The 15,383-nt window shown below is 39.5% G+C and overlaps 1 protein-coding gene across 1 annotated transcript in view; it reads right to left on the bottom strand.

Moving 5' to 3' along the window:
* The window catches only part of LOC124102278 (zinc finger ZZ-type and EF-hand domain-containing protein 1-like), a gene marked incomplete at its 5' end in the record, with an annotated part of 55,529 nt that extends 40,450 nt beyond the window's left edge, over positions 1–15,079 (bottom strand). The window contains 11 exon segments of the mRNA XM_046458510.1: positions 352–592; positions 2,285–2,433; positions 3,685–3,886; positions 4,680–4,761; positions 4,845–5,011; positions 6,530–6,652; positions 6,748–6,869; positions 8,047–8,206; positions 12,124–12,238; positions 13,357–13,427; positions 14,924–15,079. Coding sequence (XP_046314466.1) covers positions 352–592; positions 2,285–2,433; positions 3,685–3,886; positions 4,680–4,761; positions 4,845–5,011; positions 6,530–6,652; positions 6,748–6,869; positions 8,047–8,206; positions 12,124–12,238; positions 13,357–13,427; positions 14,924–15,079 — 1,588 coding nt within the window.
* Between the last annotated feature and the right edge of the window lie 304 nt (positions 15,080–15,383).

Here is a 15,383-nt window from a genome sequence, read left to right as displayed (position 1 = left end):
CAGAGGTGCAGGAAGGTTGTCTAATTAACCTGAGCAGTGCAGCTTCTGAGTTTCAGAACCGACACCATTAAGGTTTCTTTCTATTAAATTTCTTGGAAGTTTTCCATGAGAATTCTGGAAAAAGACAAAGTATCTGCTAATTCAGAAACTCAAGGCTACTTGCCACACATAACTATCTGCTAACTATAAATTGGCCATGAATCTTTTGATTGACAAAGTAGAACAAGATGAAGTTTACAGTTGTAGATATGTGTTAACATTTTAGAATTTCTAAATTTTCCCTTAAGATAGGCTTCTTATAACTTAGCAATTAGCCTTCAGATCAAACATATTCCCTGTAATATAAGTTACCATATTTTTGCAGCTTCTCATATAAGTCTGGAGTGCGATACACCAGAGCAGCAAAGGTGGCGTTCACAGCTTGATCAATAGTGGAACCAGCAACTATATCTGTCTTTGGGGCCTGTTTTCTACATGCCTGTATGAATCCTTTGAAAAGTTCTGAATATGGCCCACAGAAGTTCTGAGCAGGCTCTGACTGGGCAAAATCAAGGAGAAAATGGCGGCAGGGATCATCAGGAATGCTCTTAACCTAGGAACAAGAAAAAAAAAATCACATTTGAAATATTCATCAAAAAGTAAAATTTACTGAGCACCTACTAAGATAAAGCAGAAGTATAAACAAATGGTGCATACTCTCAGGAAGTTTAAATCTATTTTAGGGAGACCAGACAGATGTATATGGGTTAATAAAGGCAAATAAAAATAAAACTTAAATGCATTAAAACTAACACTACCATAAAGCAAAAGATTATCCAGTGCCAAATGCCTAAAGGGGACACCCAGTGCTGAGAACTCAAAGGAAGGAGTTCCTGGCAGGTTAAAGTAATTAAGAAAGCCTCTGAAGGACTTGGGATTAGGGCTGAACCCTGAAGGATGGGAAGGCTTGGCCTTGAGGGATATAACCACTAGCAGAGGTTAAGAGTCAGTGGGGAGACTGACCTGGCCTGAAGTCTCAGCTGGGGAGTGGTGGGAACTAGAGTCAGATAGTTAAGGTGAAAGGAGACTGTAGAGAGCCTTGACTGTCACACTGAGGAGTTTAGACTTCACCCTGTGGGCAACGGGGAGCCATTAATGGTGCTTGGCAGTGGAATGACAAGATAATGCAGTGATTTAAAAAAAAAAAAAAAAAAAAAAAAAAACTTGGCAGGTACCAATGTAATAATGCAGGTGTGATGAGGGCCTGGATAAAAATGGAGACAGAGGAAAGGACAGAGATGAACACCATAAGGAAGAATCTACAGGGCTTGCAACTGACTGATAGGAAAGGCAAGAGCAGGGCAGGGATGAAGGGGATGTGAGGGAGCAGTGGCTCTGGGCCTGGGCAAACAATGACTACAACAGAAGTGAGCAGTTAGTAAAGGAGACATTCTGTTTTTTTACTTCAGAGTTAATGGGAGTCAGGACATTAAAATGAAAACGCCTAACAGGAAGATGAAGATATGGAGAAGATACTGGAGTCTGGGAGAAAAAAGAGGGCTGGAAACTGATATTAAGGAATTATTCCCACAGATGGGACAGTTAAAGAGAAAAGAGAGAATAAAGTTTTGGTGGATGGTAGAAAAGGGGAGGAAGCCTGAATATAGCCTACCTTATAGAGAAGAAGGAATGAGAAAGGCCAACGGAGGAGGCACACAGAGAGTTGGATGTAGAGAAGACAGTGGACTATCATGGAATCAAAAAAAGAGAGGGTCTGAAGGAGTTTGATTTAACAGGGAGATAAAGGAGAGTAGAAATGGAGAAAGAGCTACTGACTTTGGCAATTGACCATGGAATAACTTGCAGGGGAAAGAAAGGGAGGGAAAGAAGGAAGGAAGGAGAAATAATAGAAAAAGGGAAGGAGAGATGGAAAGTAGAAACAGAGGGCAAATTTTTTAGTTTTTAAAATATTATGAACAGTTAAATAAAGTGCTACAGCTGTATGGAGAACAAAAGGAATAGCAAAAACCATTTACTCTTAAGTGTGACTCAGTAGGCACTAGAAACAGACTCCACTTGTTTGATTGATAATGCCATCAAGAAAGATTTACTGAATACCTACTATATTTCACTGGAGTCATTCCTTATTTTTGAACACCCATTGCTGACTGGTCCCTGGGGTACACAGTGGGATAACAAATAACAAGGAACAGTTTCTGCCTCAAGGCACTAACAGTTTAATGGGGTGATAAGACATTAGTAAACAGTTTCCACCCAGATGTAAAGATGACAGAAGAGTAAATACCTCCTTCCTATCCTGGTGTGGGTGAGTGGGCCAGCTTGCTTCTAATTCCAACTCTGGACAAATCTGATGCCTGAAGACAGGTTTCCACAAAGGAGAGTTCAGGACTGAAGCCATTTTTGCCTGTGGTATTACCATATTACTTCCTAACTCTGGAAAAAGAAGGTGACTTGTGAGAGTTCTATTTTTTCCTTAATACACTGAGATTCTTTGAACTAACAAAGAAAAGGGTTAAACAAAGAGAGAAAAAAAACAAAAAAACCTAAGAGGAAATTCACTCACATTTCCGAGAAACACATTATAGATTAACCTAAACCACAAGTCCTGAAATGCTGCTGTTCTGTGGGATAACTTCAGTTACAAGGTGTCTTTGAAGTGATTAACCTGTTTACTAAACTGAAAGCCAAATGTAAACTACTTCTAGCACACAATAGGAGGTCATTTAAGAATATTAATTATGGGAAAACATTCACAATTTATAAACTTAATTTTATTAAAAAAATAATTAAATACCCACCATAGATCTAAATAGACACAGAAATAAAGATTAGGTGGAATTTTAAAAATGTTGATAATAGTTATCTCTGGGTGTTAGGAGTAAGGGTGATTCTACTTTTCTTCAATTTTTCTCCAGTATGTAATTTTTCTATGAGCTTTTACTTTTATAATTGGAAAAACTCAAGAGATCATACAGAAATAAATTTACTAGAAAGGTTTATTCTATAAGTTTTATTACTTATAAGAATTTAATAACAAGTTCTATAAATTGAATTTAATAACAAGTTGACCAAATCCATACTCACATATCTATATCTATACATAAATATTTACTCAAACAATATACAATTAATTTATTCTATTTTTCTGCCTTCTGGTTGGAGTATACCTAAATCTACCTCCAAAAATACATTATTATGATGTTGCTAAAAAAATCCATCTCCCTCTTTCTCTTGTTCTCTTTCAATAGGGGGAATCCACAAAACCCGTTGTGATGTGGGCCAAAGACTGAGTCAAAAAACTTCATGTCAGCCGGGAGTGATGGTGCACACCTATAATCCCAGCAGCTCAGGAGGCTGTGGCAGGAGGATCACAAGTTCAGCAACTTAGCAAGGCCCTAAACTACTTAGCAAAACCCTGTCTCTAAATAATATACCTATTATTTAGGGGATGTGGCTCAGTGGTTAAGCACCCCTGGGTTCAATGCCCAGTACCAAAAAAAAAAAAGAAATTTCATGTCAATGATGTCAAGTGGACAATTTATTCTGGCTTGGTTTAAAGGAAACTGAACGGAATATTATCAATACCTTGCCCTGATCTTATGTGAAGATGCCACAAGGGAGAGTACATGTTTTGCTCTTAAACACAGTTGTAAGGAGAAGGAAGGGACAGGGCTGTGAACTTACGATACGTAGACTTGAGTGCCATGCACTGGGAGGCGAGGCGTCCCATCAGTCGGGAGACAAGGAGTTGTAAATCTAACCCCCAAGACACAGCAACATCAGGCAGGCCATAGGCAGTGACAGTGAATTTGTAGCCCCACTCATTGTTGCTGCTGTCAGAGTGAAAGAGGAACTGTAGCCGAGGACCATCCTTAAAGGTCACTTTCTAGAGACAGACAAATGTCATGTGGTCAAATAGAGTGAGGAGGAAGCATTTCAGTAGTAAACATGTTCTTTGTGACTCAAAAACTGGTCTCTATTTCCACAAGTGCACAACTACTGAAGGAGAAATGTACAAAGGTGTGACTGAAACACAAAATTTACTGCAACACTCATGAAAAAGCATAATTGGCAGAAAACTACTGCTTAGCTTTCTAAATTCAGATGCCCATCTGCCTACTACCTACTCAGCCAGTGATCACACCTGCTTAGTCCTTTGCTGCCAGCCAAGACCCCTGAGAGCAGAGAGAAGGTCAACAGCCTGGGGCAGCTCTTAATCTCCAACCCAGAGAGAGCAGATCCAATTGTGAACTGGACTCCTGGCTTTCACCATGGTCTGGGCCTTCATTCAGATCCACCAGTCCGTCCTTGACAAGAGTGACAGATCCTCATTTATTCTGGACAATGCTGAAAGAGTCTGGGGGTTGGTAAACTTTTCCTATAAAGAACGCAGGTGGCCAATATTTTAGATTTTTCAGGTCACACAATCCGTGTTGTGATCATTCAACCCTGCCAAAGCAGTACCAAAGTGGCTATAAGAGATAAAAGGGAATGGTTGTGTTTCAAATCTTTTTTATTTATAAAACAGGCAACAGATAGTAGTTTGTCAACTTTGATACAAATCTTACTTTTATTAAAGTGTAATATAAATGCTTCCCTTCAAAGATTACACCTCTTGCTCTAAGGGTTGACAGAATTGCTACAGAAGTGTTTCATTTATTTCTAAGAATATCACTCACCTTAGGCCATTTGTAAGTGCCGACTTTTGTGTCATAGCGTGTTTTCCCACCTCTAGCATCAGTAAATTCCAGGTAATCATATCTGTGAAAGCATAATCTTTATTACTTTTCTTCTCTTGTTTTTGACCCATTATTGCTAGGGAGAAAAGAACATGTAAGTCTTACCTTTTTTCAGTTTCACACCTTTCGTCAAATTCCACCTCAAAATAGGTTGCCCCTGGGCTAACAAAGACAGACACCTCGTGGCAGTTATTTTCATAGTTGTGGGCAGACTCTTTGGTCCATGTATGCAGAACCACAGGCTGTTCTTGCTGCCAGGTCTCTACATCCAGCTAAGCAAACAAGTGAGTCAAGAAAAGACAGTATTTGGGCTGGGGTTGTGGCTCAGTGGTGGAGTGCTTGCCTAGCATGTGTGAAGCACTAGGTTCGATTCTCAGCACCACATAAAAATAAATAAATAAAAGGTCCATTGACAATTAAAAAAATATTTTTTAAAAAAGATAGTATTCATCACTCCACACCCAGCCATACGCAATAGGCTTTCTCTATCAGTGCTGTAGGCACATGAGCTTTGACAGCCCCACGCTGTCATGCAAGCTAAAAGACACCTGACCTTCCCATCTGAACAGAGATCAACAGATATCTATCATTCAGCAAGGTAGACATGTGCTTTTAGTCTACTGTAGGAACTTTGGGATCAGTCTTTATCTTTTTTGCACTTGCCCTGGATCAAACCCAAGGCCTCACATATGTAGCCAAGTGTTCTACCACTGAGCTACATCCCCAGCCCAGAACTATTTCTTTTTTGGTACTGGTGATTGAACCCAGGGGGACTTAACCACTAAGCCAAATACCTAGCCAGTGTGGTCAAATAGATGTGAGGAGGAAGCATTTCAGTCGTAAACACGTTCTTTGTGACTCAAAAACTGGTCTCTATTTTTTGAGACAGAGTCTCTCTGATTGCTTAGTGCTTTGCTGGCTTTGAACTTGTGATCCTCCTGTCTCAGCCTCCTAAGCTGCTGGGATTACAGGCATGCACCACCACACTTAGCCAGAACTATTTCTTACAAATCATTGACAATATGTATTTCCAGTGGGGTGGGGGAAGAACACTGAATTAAGAGTTTAAAGGCCTCATATTCCTACTTGGGACCTCAGCAAATCTAAGACCACTATCTCTCTTTGAATCTTTGCTTTTTAAAAAACCTATTAAGTATATGCCCTTTCTACTGCTAAGGGTTTTTGTGATACTTAAATAAGACTGTGAAAAAACTTCGTGTACTATAAGATTAAGTAAGAGAGAGAATTCTTTTAAATGTCAGACTTTCTAACCTGCCTTTTTTTGGGGAGGCAGCGGGTACCGGGGATTGAACCGGAGGGTGCTTAATCATTGAGCCACATCCCCTGCCCTTTTTATTTTTGAGACAGGGTCTTGCTATGTTGCTTAGGGTCTCCGTAAATCACCAAGGCATGCTTTAAACTTGTGCTCCTCCTGCTTCAGCCTTCTAAATTGCTAGGAAAACAGTCATGTGCCACTAGGCCTAGTTCTAATTTGCCTTTCAACATACATTTTCTCTTCTAGACTTCAATGATTATTCACATATATGGATCTTATGTAACTTTTGTGTTATAATTGCATAATTTACTCTTTGTATCTCCTTTCTAATGCTGACTATGACAAATAAACTTGGATCACCATTTATTCTCTTTGTTGAAAAAAACCACCAATAAAATTGCCTTCTAGAGGCAACTTATTTGTGAAGATCTATAGTCAGTGGTATGTTCCATTCAGTACGGTCACATCTCTTTTGAGAGGAAGCAACACAGGGTCAAACACCCACTCAAGTTACCTTATTTGGCCCTCCTTCAGGGTCACTGCAGAGCTTCTTCAATAGCTCTGTTAGGGTACTGAACTCTCTCAAGAGTGTGCAGTGTGAAATGTCTAAAGTGCAGAAGTCCAACAGGAAGATGACCTAAAGAAAGATGAACAAAGGCACCCAGTGTCCACCTCAGGCCCTGCCTGGGGTACTGATCACCAACCCCTACTCTGCTTGTTACATTTTCTTACCAGTTGACGAGCTGCCATCGAAAACACTGAATTACATAATTTTTCTACTATGGTTTTCCCACTATACTGTGACAAAAGGGATTCCAAAATCACTCTCATGCTTGCCAGAAACTGTGCCACATCTATCAAAACATAAAGAAAGCGGTTAATATTTTATACGGAGGGAATATCACTTGCTTAGTTGTTACCAAGAACAAAGCCAGAGAGGACCACAGAAGCTGTGTGTGTGTGTAAGACTCAACAATAGAAGACCAGGGGACCACCAAGCACCATCCAAATGCTTTCCTCTGGAAGGGAAAGCAATGCAAATTTCAGTAAAAGGTTACTTTTAAAGAGATGTTTTCTGTCTTTGTTAGTTTTTGATGAAGTGGAGATATCACTTTTATAAGTGAAGTTACATTGTCAGTGGGCCCAGCTCTCAGCATCCTTTTTTCCTTTAGTATACAATGGGCCCAGGCATTAGGGGCACCAATCTGAAGGAACAGGTTCCAATTATAGGACTCAGTACCCTAAGCATTTATGCCATGGCTGCTCAGGGCAAGTTTGATGAAACCAAATTTTTCCCACCCAATTTCTCAGAACTTGTTAGTTTCATATAATTTTCTGTGGGTTTACAGGACATGAATTTGAATACTTCAGGACTGGCAGAGGTCACAGCAGTATTCATACACCTTGGATGCTAAAAGCTCAAAACTCTTTTTTAGATGACTTGATTAAGCCATGGATGACAGACTATCCTGACAAGTGAGACATCATCTAAGAGTGCTGTGTGACTGAAGAGAGAATGTCAGGTTATGGAATGACCCAATTCCTCAAAAAAAAAATACTAAGACATATACCACATTCAAATAGGAAATTCTGAGCAAAAAGACATACTATAGAATTCTATTTTAAGAGGGCAAAAGTTACCCTATTCAGTTTTTTGGTTTTATTTTGTGTTTTTTGTTCTTGTGGCACTGGGGATTGAATCCAGTAGAGTTCTACCACCGAGCAACATCCCCAGCCCCTTTTATTTCTAATCTTGAGACAGGGTCTCACTAAGGTGCTGAGGGTCTTGCCAAATTTCTGAAGCTGGCTTCAAACTTGTAATTCTCCTGGCTTAGCTTCCCAAGTAGCTGGGATTATAGGTGTGCATCACTGCACCCAGCATAGATCTGAACTCTAATAAAGAACCTAGTGAAAAAAAAAAAAAAAAAAAAAAGAACCAGTGTACATCTCTGTGTGAGTTACAAAAGAGAAAGTTTTTGTGCAGAGTTAAATCCAGACACCTGCTCTTGTGTATTTAATATCAACACTCACATTTTTCGATAAGGTCCACGGCCAGGCCTTTGGCTGCTGTGTCAGTTGCCTTTAGCTGCAGATAGCACCAGGAGAGCAGGCTGCCTTGGACAGACCAGAAGAGGGAGAGGAGCACAGAGCCAGCCTCCCCTTGGGTCCCACTGAGCATCAACAGCTCACACTACAAGGAAGCAGACAAATACAAAATGTCCCAAGCAGGCTACTCAAAGAATACAGCCAAGGGCCCTCTATGAGAGCAGCTATTACTAGCAAAAAAAAAAAAAAAAAAAATACTACCTGTATGGGGAATAGTCTCAGAAGAGTTTTCAACCCAGAAGTGAACAAGAAAGATGGCATTATGAAAACTCCTCTCTTGCCCTGCAATTTTCAGAAACTTTACAGCAATGTTTTCTGCTCCACGGGATATTTCCTTCCACAGCTCAGGAACCCACCCCACTGCTTATTTCTTCCCTGTTTTACATCTTGAAATTTCTTTTCTCTTTGGCTCCTTCTCGTGAGCTTTCAGTTAAATTTTTCTCACCTTAAAATAAATCTTCATCTTTCCATGGCTCTCTAACCACCATCTTTGTTATTGGGAGTTTCTTTGAAGTATCACCCGACCTTTAGAGATAAACTCTTACACATAAATATCATGAGGTATGCTTGTATTGGCACTGTCACGGGCTCAAGCTGGAACTAACCCAACAATCCCTCCAAAGTAAAAATGGATAAAAAAAAGTGTGACATGTTTATGGAGGGAATACTGCACACCAGGGAAAGTATATGACAACACATATATCAACATGAATGAATCTCAAAACATGCCACAAAAAGATTGTACACATATGATTCTGTTAAAGGACAAAATCAGGAAAAATAAACACATTGGGTATGGATAACTACAAAGAAAAAGAAAAATAAGGAATGATGAACACAAACTTCAGAATGGTGGCTGTAGCTGTTGAGGAAAGTGGAAGGTGAGCCATGAAAAGACATGGGGATGGGGGGACGGGATTTCAAAGATACTAGTAATGTTCTAATACTTAAATGAGAGTTGTTTCTGTAAGCCATCTGTACACACACACACACACACTCTTTCATGAGTGTGTGTATGTGCATGTGAGGGTCCTGGAGATTGAACCCAGGGGTGCTCTATCACTGAGCTTCACCCTAACTCATCTTTATTTCTTATTATGAGAAAGGGTCTTGTTAAGCTAAGGCTTGCCTTGAACTTGTGATCCTCCTACCTCAGCCTCCACATAGCTGGGATTATAGGTGTGGGCCACGGCACCTTGTCATATATACTCATATATATCTACCTCATTTTTAGAAGTTGCCTCTATCTTCTGAGGCTTTGCTTTCCCCTTCCCTCCCACTCTGCTGCTTCTGTGGATACCACTCCCCTCAGACACCATTTACCACCTCGCGAGCAAATCCTTCCCACTGAACCTCAGAGACTCTTTGACCTCTATCCCCTATGAAGCTCTGTCTCCTCCCCAAGCTTCTGTTTCTCCTGAATTTCTTCCTGAGACTCTACCCCTTCTCTGTAAGATTGCCTCAAGAAACACATGGATGACATGATACTATCTCTATTTAAGACTTCAACTATCATTTGTTTTTTACTGATTACAATCTCCAGCACTGACTACTACCCTGAGTGCAACCAGTATCAACATCTGAACACTGGCAGAACTATGAACTAAGCATGCTTAGCGTCCACCCATTATCACTCCTGCTCTTTGAACACCTGCTCCTCCCCACCTTGTCACAAGCTTCTGTGTGTGCCAGTCCCTCCATCTACAGTGCCATTCTGTTCTTCTTTGCTTGCTTAAGCCTTATTCATGGTCTTGTGCAGAGCTTTAGCACCATCTTCTCGAAAATGCCTTTTCTCAGCTCTACCAGACATGGTGAGGTATGAATCCCTGACTCCCCCAAGGACCCCATACCCACCTTCTGACAGTTCTTGCCATGTGGTCAGAATTGTCTAATCACACATTTGTCTGATCTCAAGACTGGGCTCTGCCATCACTGTATCTGCTGTGCCTAGAACAGGGTCTCATACATAGCAGGTATTCAGCGATACCGTTGAGTTAACAGACTTAGCAGAAAAATTTCATGCTAGGTATACTTTGGATCACCTTTACATTTTTCCTCTAAACTAATTCTACCTCTTTAACATAACCATAAATGCCTCCATGAATGATAATTCAAGGAATTCTGTTAATGGCTACAGTGATCTCTGGCCTATGAGGTCCAATAATATCTGTAACCTCTGTATCACAGATGAGTGGAGGAGAAAAAAGGACAAGTATTTGATCTCCATATGGTAATAGTTAGAGGAAATTCTCTTGGACAAATGCCACCTTGCTTCCCCACATATATCTTAAAGCAAGTGTGGCTTAGTGGAAAGAGGATAAGACTTAGAGTCCAATGGCCTAAGTTTCAGCAGCATCTATGAATACCAGGTGGGAACCCTGAGGTTTTTTGCCCAATGGAACTGATGATATGACTTTAGTGGAAGAACTGGTTAGGGTAAGAGCTAAGATAAAGTTTCAAGGGTTTGTGTAACAGGTATAATTTAGGTGAGCTTCCAAGAGAAAGAGAAGGTGTGGGAAATGGTAAAAATAAAGATAGAGATGAGAATGGCAAATCAGAGCAGAGAACAAGTAAGGATGAGCAATAGGCTGGAATGAGAATTTGAAGGAAAACAAGAGGTAGGCAGAAGAGTCTGGAAATAAGACAGAAAGCACAATGAAAATAAGAGAAAATTAATGTGACAGTGGAAAACAGAGAACCAATCAGGTATAAAGAATTAATGTTAGCTTAAAGAAAATAGGCACCATAGTGAAATCCCAACCCTGGATTTAAAGCAATAATAGGCCTAAATAACAGTCAGCATCAGTGTGACTGTGGCAGATAATCTAGTCAGATTATAAGCTCTCTAAGGACACCATAAGTGAACTGGTGGTGGTGGGAGGGAGATAACTATTCACTGGCCTATTGCTCCAGCCTGTGAGGAATGAATAAAATCATGGCTCTAACAGCAACTTGAGAACAGTAAAGCACTATCAAAAATATAAAAGATTTAAAGACACTAAGTTCAGTTACAAGAAACAGATAAGTTGCCTTGACATCCATATCATTAAATATCTCAAGGGTATGGTGTGGACTGTCCTACCATAACACCTCTTCTCTCTGGTTCCTATATTTAGCCCTATGAGGTAGTTCTTGGCTCCTAGGAAAGCATTTCTCTCTTTTCCAAATTTCTTGGGAGTGCTTGGTAAAAATGCACATTCTTAAACCTATCTTTAGACATTCCAAATCAGTAGCTTGGGGTAGGACCTGGAAATTATTATTTTTTTCACTATTCCTGGTGCTTCCCATCATTAAGAGCATGAACTACATTTTGAGAAGCAAAACCTTTCATATGAAAAAAAGAAGTACAAAGTTTAAAAAATATCATTAATATGGGAAAAAGAGACTACATTTTCAGATTTGATTAGTCTTCAAATTTACTAAGTAATCAGTTTTTTTTTAAATGTCAAAACAGTTTTCCACAAAATTCACATCACAAATATATAACTACGTGTTGGGCTGACCACTGATAGTATCAGGGTCATTGATTACAAATCCATTCCTCTTTTTTCACAGAAGTCTTTTTTTTTTTTTTTAAATAAACTCATCAATGAATTTTGCCCTTCTTTTTTTTTTTTTTTTTTAAGAGAGAGAGAATTTTAATATTTATTTATTTATTTTTAGTTTTCGGCGGACACAACATCTTTGTTGTATGTGGTGCTGAGGACTGAACCTGAGCCACACACATGCTAGGCAAGCACGCTACCGCTTGAGCCACATCCCCAGCCCCTCACAGAAGTCTTAATAAACACATCTGTGCTTTTACTCCTTGCTGACTACCAGGGGACAGGAAAGGAAAGGTCCCCTTACTTGTTCATAGGGGTTAGCTGGGAAACCTCTGTGTTCATGTGTAATCATCAAGTCATACTGTAGATAAGGGCTAAAGGACAGGCATAGCGACTACCATATCATGTGTTCCTAAAAGCACAAGGCAAAGAAGAGAGAGAGGAAGCCATGAGATACCTCTCGAGCAGCAACAGAGAGGAGGGTGTTCATGACTGCCAGGACTTCACTGATGTTCATGTCAGCCAGGTCACTTTTCTCAGGTAAAAGTAGAAGGCCGCCTGGATCCTTATCACTGAAAATACACAAATTAGTCACCATATCTGGTTTCAAGAAGGGGATTTTCATGTTTTCTGTCTTAAAAAATCCCAGAAAGATTTCAGTATCAGTTCTATGGGACGGAAAGAGTCTGCATCAGGAAGATAAACCATGATTCCAGCTAAGACTGTGCCACTATCTGTCCACATACCCTTCTGTAAGCACAGACTCAGAAATCCTCCAGGCCTTAGAAAAGATCCTAAGGAATATGTCTAATGAGTAAATCACCTTGGCCACCAAAAAGAAATACTGACCTCATGAATGCTAACTGGACAATCCAGGCTAATGATTCCCTACTTCAAATGTTGTTCAGATAATGGCCCCAGGCTCTTCCATCATCCTTGCTATTTGATTCTGGAAACATTTTATATAGCTAGCCTTGTAAGTCAGGCATCCGTACCAGGCTCAGTCTGACTTGCAGGCAGGTGTTTGAGCTATTAGCTTTCTTCCTCCATCAAGAGTCTATACCTGGGGGCTGGGGCTATAGCTCAGTGGATGAGTGCTTGCCTAGCACATGTGAAGCACTGAGTTCAATCCTCAATAAGATAAATAAATAATAAAGGTACCTGTCCATGTACAACTAAATTTTATATATCTATAGATATATATTTGTAGTGTTTTGATTAACAAAGAAGCTAATGGTCCTGTGGGCTGCGTTTCTTTGATAATCAAAACACTACAAATCTCCAAGCCTCCCCTCCTGGAACCTTTCTTCTGTGAACTACAATTCTGTGCTTTTACAGTTGGTTTTAATGTAATTGGGTTTGTACACTTGAGTACAGAACCCCAACTTCTTTGGCTTTTTTAGTTTTTGTCTTTAAAACTTATTTAGAAAATGAAGAACTCAAAGAAGCCTTCAGCAGGTTCAACTCTAACTCATTTTATAATGATTGGAACTTGGACTAAGCTCTTGACAAGGCTATAATTCAACCAGTATTTTAATCGTCCTTGTTCCTAGTAATAATTCACTCCAGAAATTGAGCTTTCTAGTAGGGCAGGAAAAGTACTACTCCAAATGACATGGAAGGAGGGGATAGCTAAAGAAAATGACTTTGCAGAGATCTGAAATATTTGACAATTGAAGTATGATCTTACCTAAAATATGTGCATAGTGAACGGAAAGTGAGCTGCAGGGACTGCTTGTGCTCTTGCTCAGTGACATTCTTCTACAAAACCAGAAAGTGTACATTCAAAAAAAATCTATACCATGACATTCCAAAGACCTATAAAAGCATGAAATACCACCACCCACTGGTCCATAGTATGAGGAGAGCAGGGCCTGGACCATATTACAGTAACCACCTAAAACCTGGTCCAGTGCTAAGAAGCAGCAGAACCAACCATCCACACAAAAGATGGCAGGTGACTTTGGTTCCCTGCCAAAGGTAACATCTGTAAGCCTTCCTGTAGAAAAGCCTGATACAAATGTTCAGACAATGGACCTCCAGGGGATATATACTCTTTATCATTGGGAATGCCATCCCCAGAGCAAAAGGCAAAGACAGTGCAATTCTCATGAGCTTTCTGTATTTAATCAGGATCAAAGCTTTTCCTTTGTCTTGTACGTTTACAGTCTATGCTGTCAGTAATAGGAAATAGATAGACCTTCTGGTGGGACTACCAGGCTACTTTGGGGGAATTTTATTTTTTCTTAAATAAATGTACTGAACACTTTCTTCAATATAAGGCACTGACAAGGGATTTCCAGAGAATTTAAGCCCAGGGCCCTGCCTGGCACAGCACAGTGGGGAGCTAAGATAAGGTCACAATAAACATAATTACCTAAAGAAAGAACTATTTAGAATGGTGAAAAGTCAGCAGTGCTATTCAATTCATCAGCATGAGAAGGTAAAAAAACAATCCTCATTGCTGCTGTCTGAAGGGATGGGCAAGGCAAAAGAGACAAGACTGCATTGCTAACAGACACCAATGTCATTCTAGAGATCATATGTTCTCTTTCTACTTATCATGTGAGACGTGTGAGAAAAAAAAAAAAAAAATCATTTGCTCAGCCACCTGGTGAATGCTTCCAGCAAAGAAGTGAAACAGATTTTTGTATAGGATACTCCATTTGGTAAAATAATGCTTATAAATACTGAAAGCATCTTTCATTCCTGGTATGAAGTCTGAAAAACATGGAGAAGGGGTCTAGGAGGGAGAAGAAAACCAGCTGAAGATCAAAACTTGGTCATATTTTCTTTACAGATCTATATTGAAATAGTTTGAATAAAATACAACAGGGATTTACCTCAAAATGATACTGGATTGTGGGGAAAAGAGTAGGTGAAGCATTTTATACATGAAATAAAATTAGCCCAAGTTCATCAATGTTGAAGCTAGATGATTAGTACATTTGGGGCTGATAGGAGTTATTGTACTATTTAGTCAACTTTGGTATTCATTTTAAACTTTCCCATAATTGGGAAATAAAAATAAAACAAAATTTTATTGAAGGCAAGTCATAAAGATGGAGACTAAATTGTGACTTTGTGAGATAACACTTGTGAAACACAGATGAAATACTGTCCTTGTCCTTTGATATCTGTGTGTCCCCCACAATTGGGAAATTAAAACTGACAATATATTCAGAGAGAACAAAGATTAATAGATCTCATCCTAATAGACTTCAGGAATGGGAACTGTCCTTTCAGATAATAATTACCATCATGGTGAAGAGATGGTTCCGTCGGGTCTGTCGATCAGGAAAGAAGATGGCAGCTCCATTGAGAAGGGTGTTCCTGACCTCTTGTTTTAATATCTCCATGGGCATGGAATCTCCATCCACCCTATCTACCACTAATAAAAATGAACAATGGAATCAACTTTAATATGTTCCATCTATTCACTTACAATACATACCGCTAAAAACTGGTGAACAAAACTCTCCGTTTTATAGTTAATATCAGAACAAGAATTGCTTTTGTACAGGTTAGGCAGTATAAGAATATTATTTTTTTGTTAACATTTAGCTAAAACAAAGACGATATATGTCAGTTCTTATTTCTCTGTTCTTTTGAGATATAACCTGGAAAAACCTTAAAAATACTGTCAGATTGTCTCGTTTCATCTTCAATTTGTCACTGTAATCTCTTCACCTCAGCCTTGATTGAGGTTAAGACTGA

This window comes from Marmota monax, unplaced genomic scaffold (assembly GCF_021218885.2).
Source record: "Marmota monax isolate L192 unplaced genomic scaffold, Marmota_monax_Labrador192_F-V1.1 WCK01_AAM20220418_F8-fsc01467, whole genome shotgun sequence".
NCBI classification, from domain to species: domain Eukaryota; kingdom Metazoa; phylum Chordata; class Mammalia; order Rodentia; family Sciuridae; genus Marmota; species Marmota monax.
Note: the sequence above shows the minus strand (reverse complement) of the source record. Positions and strands in the feature narration are given on the sequence as shown.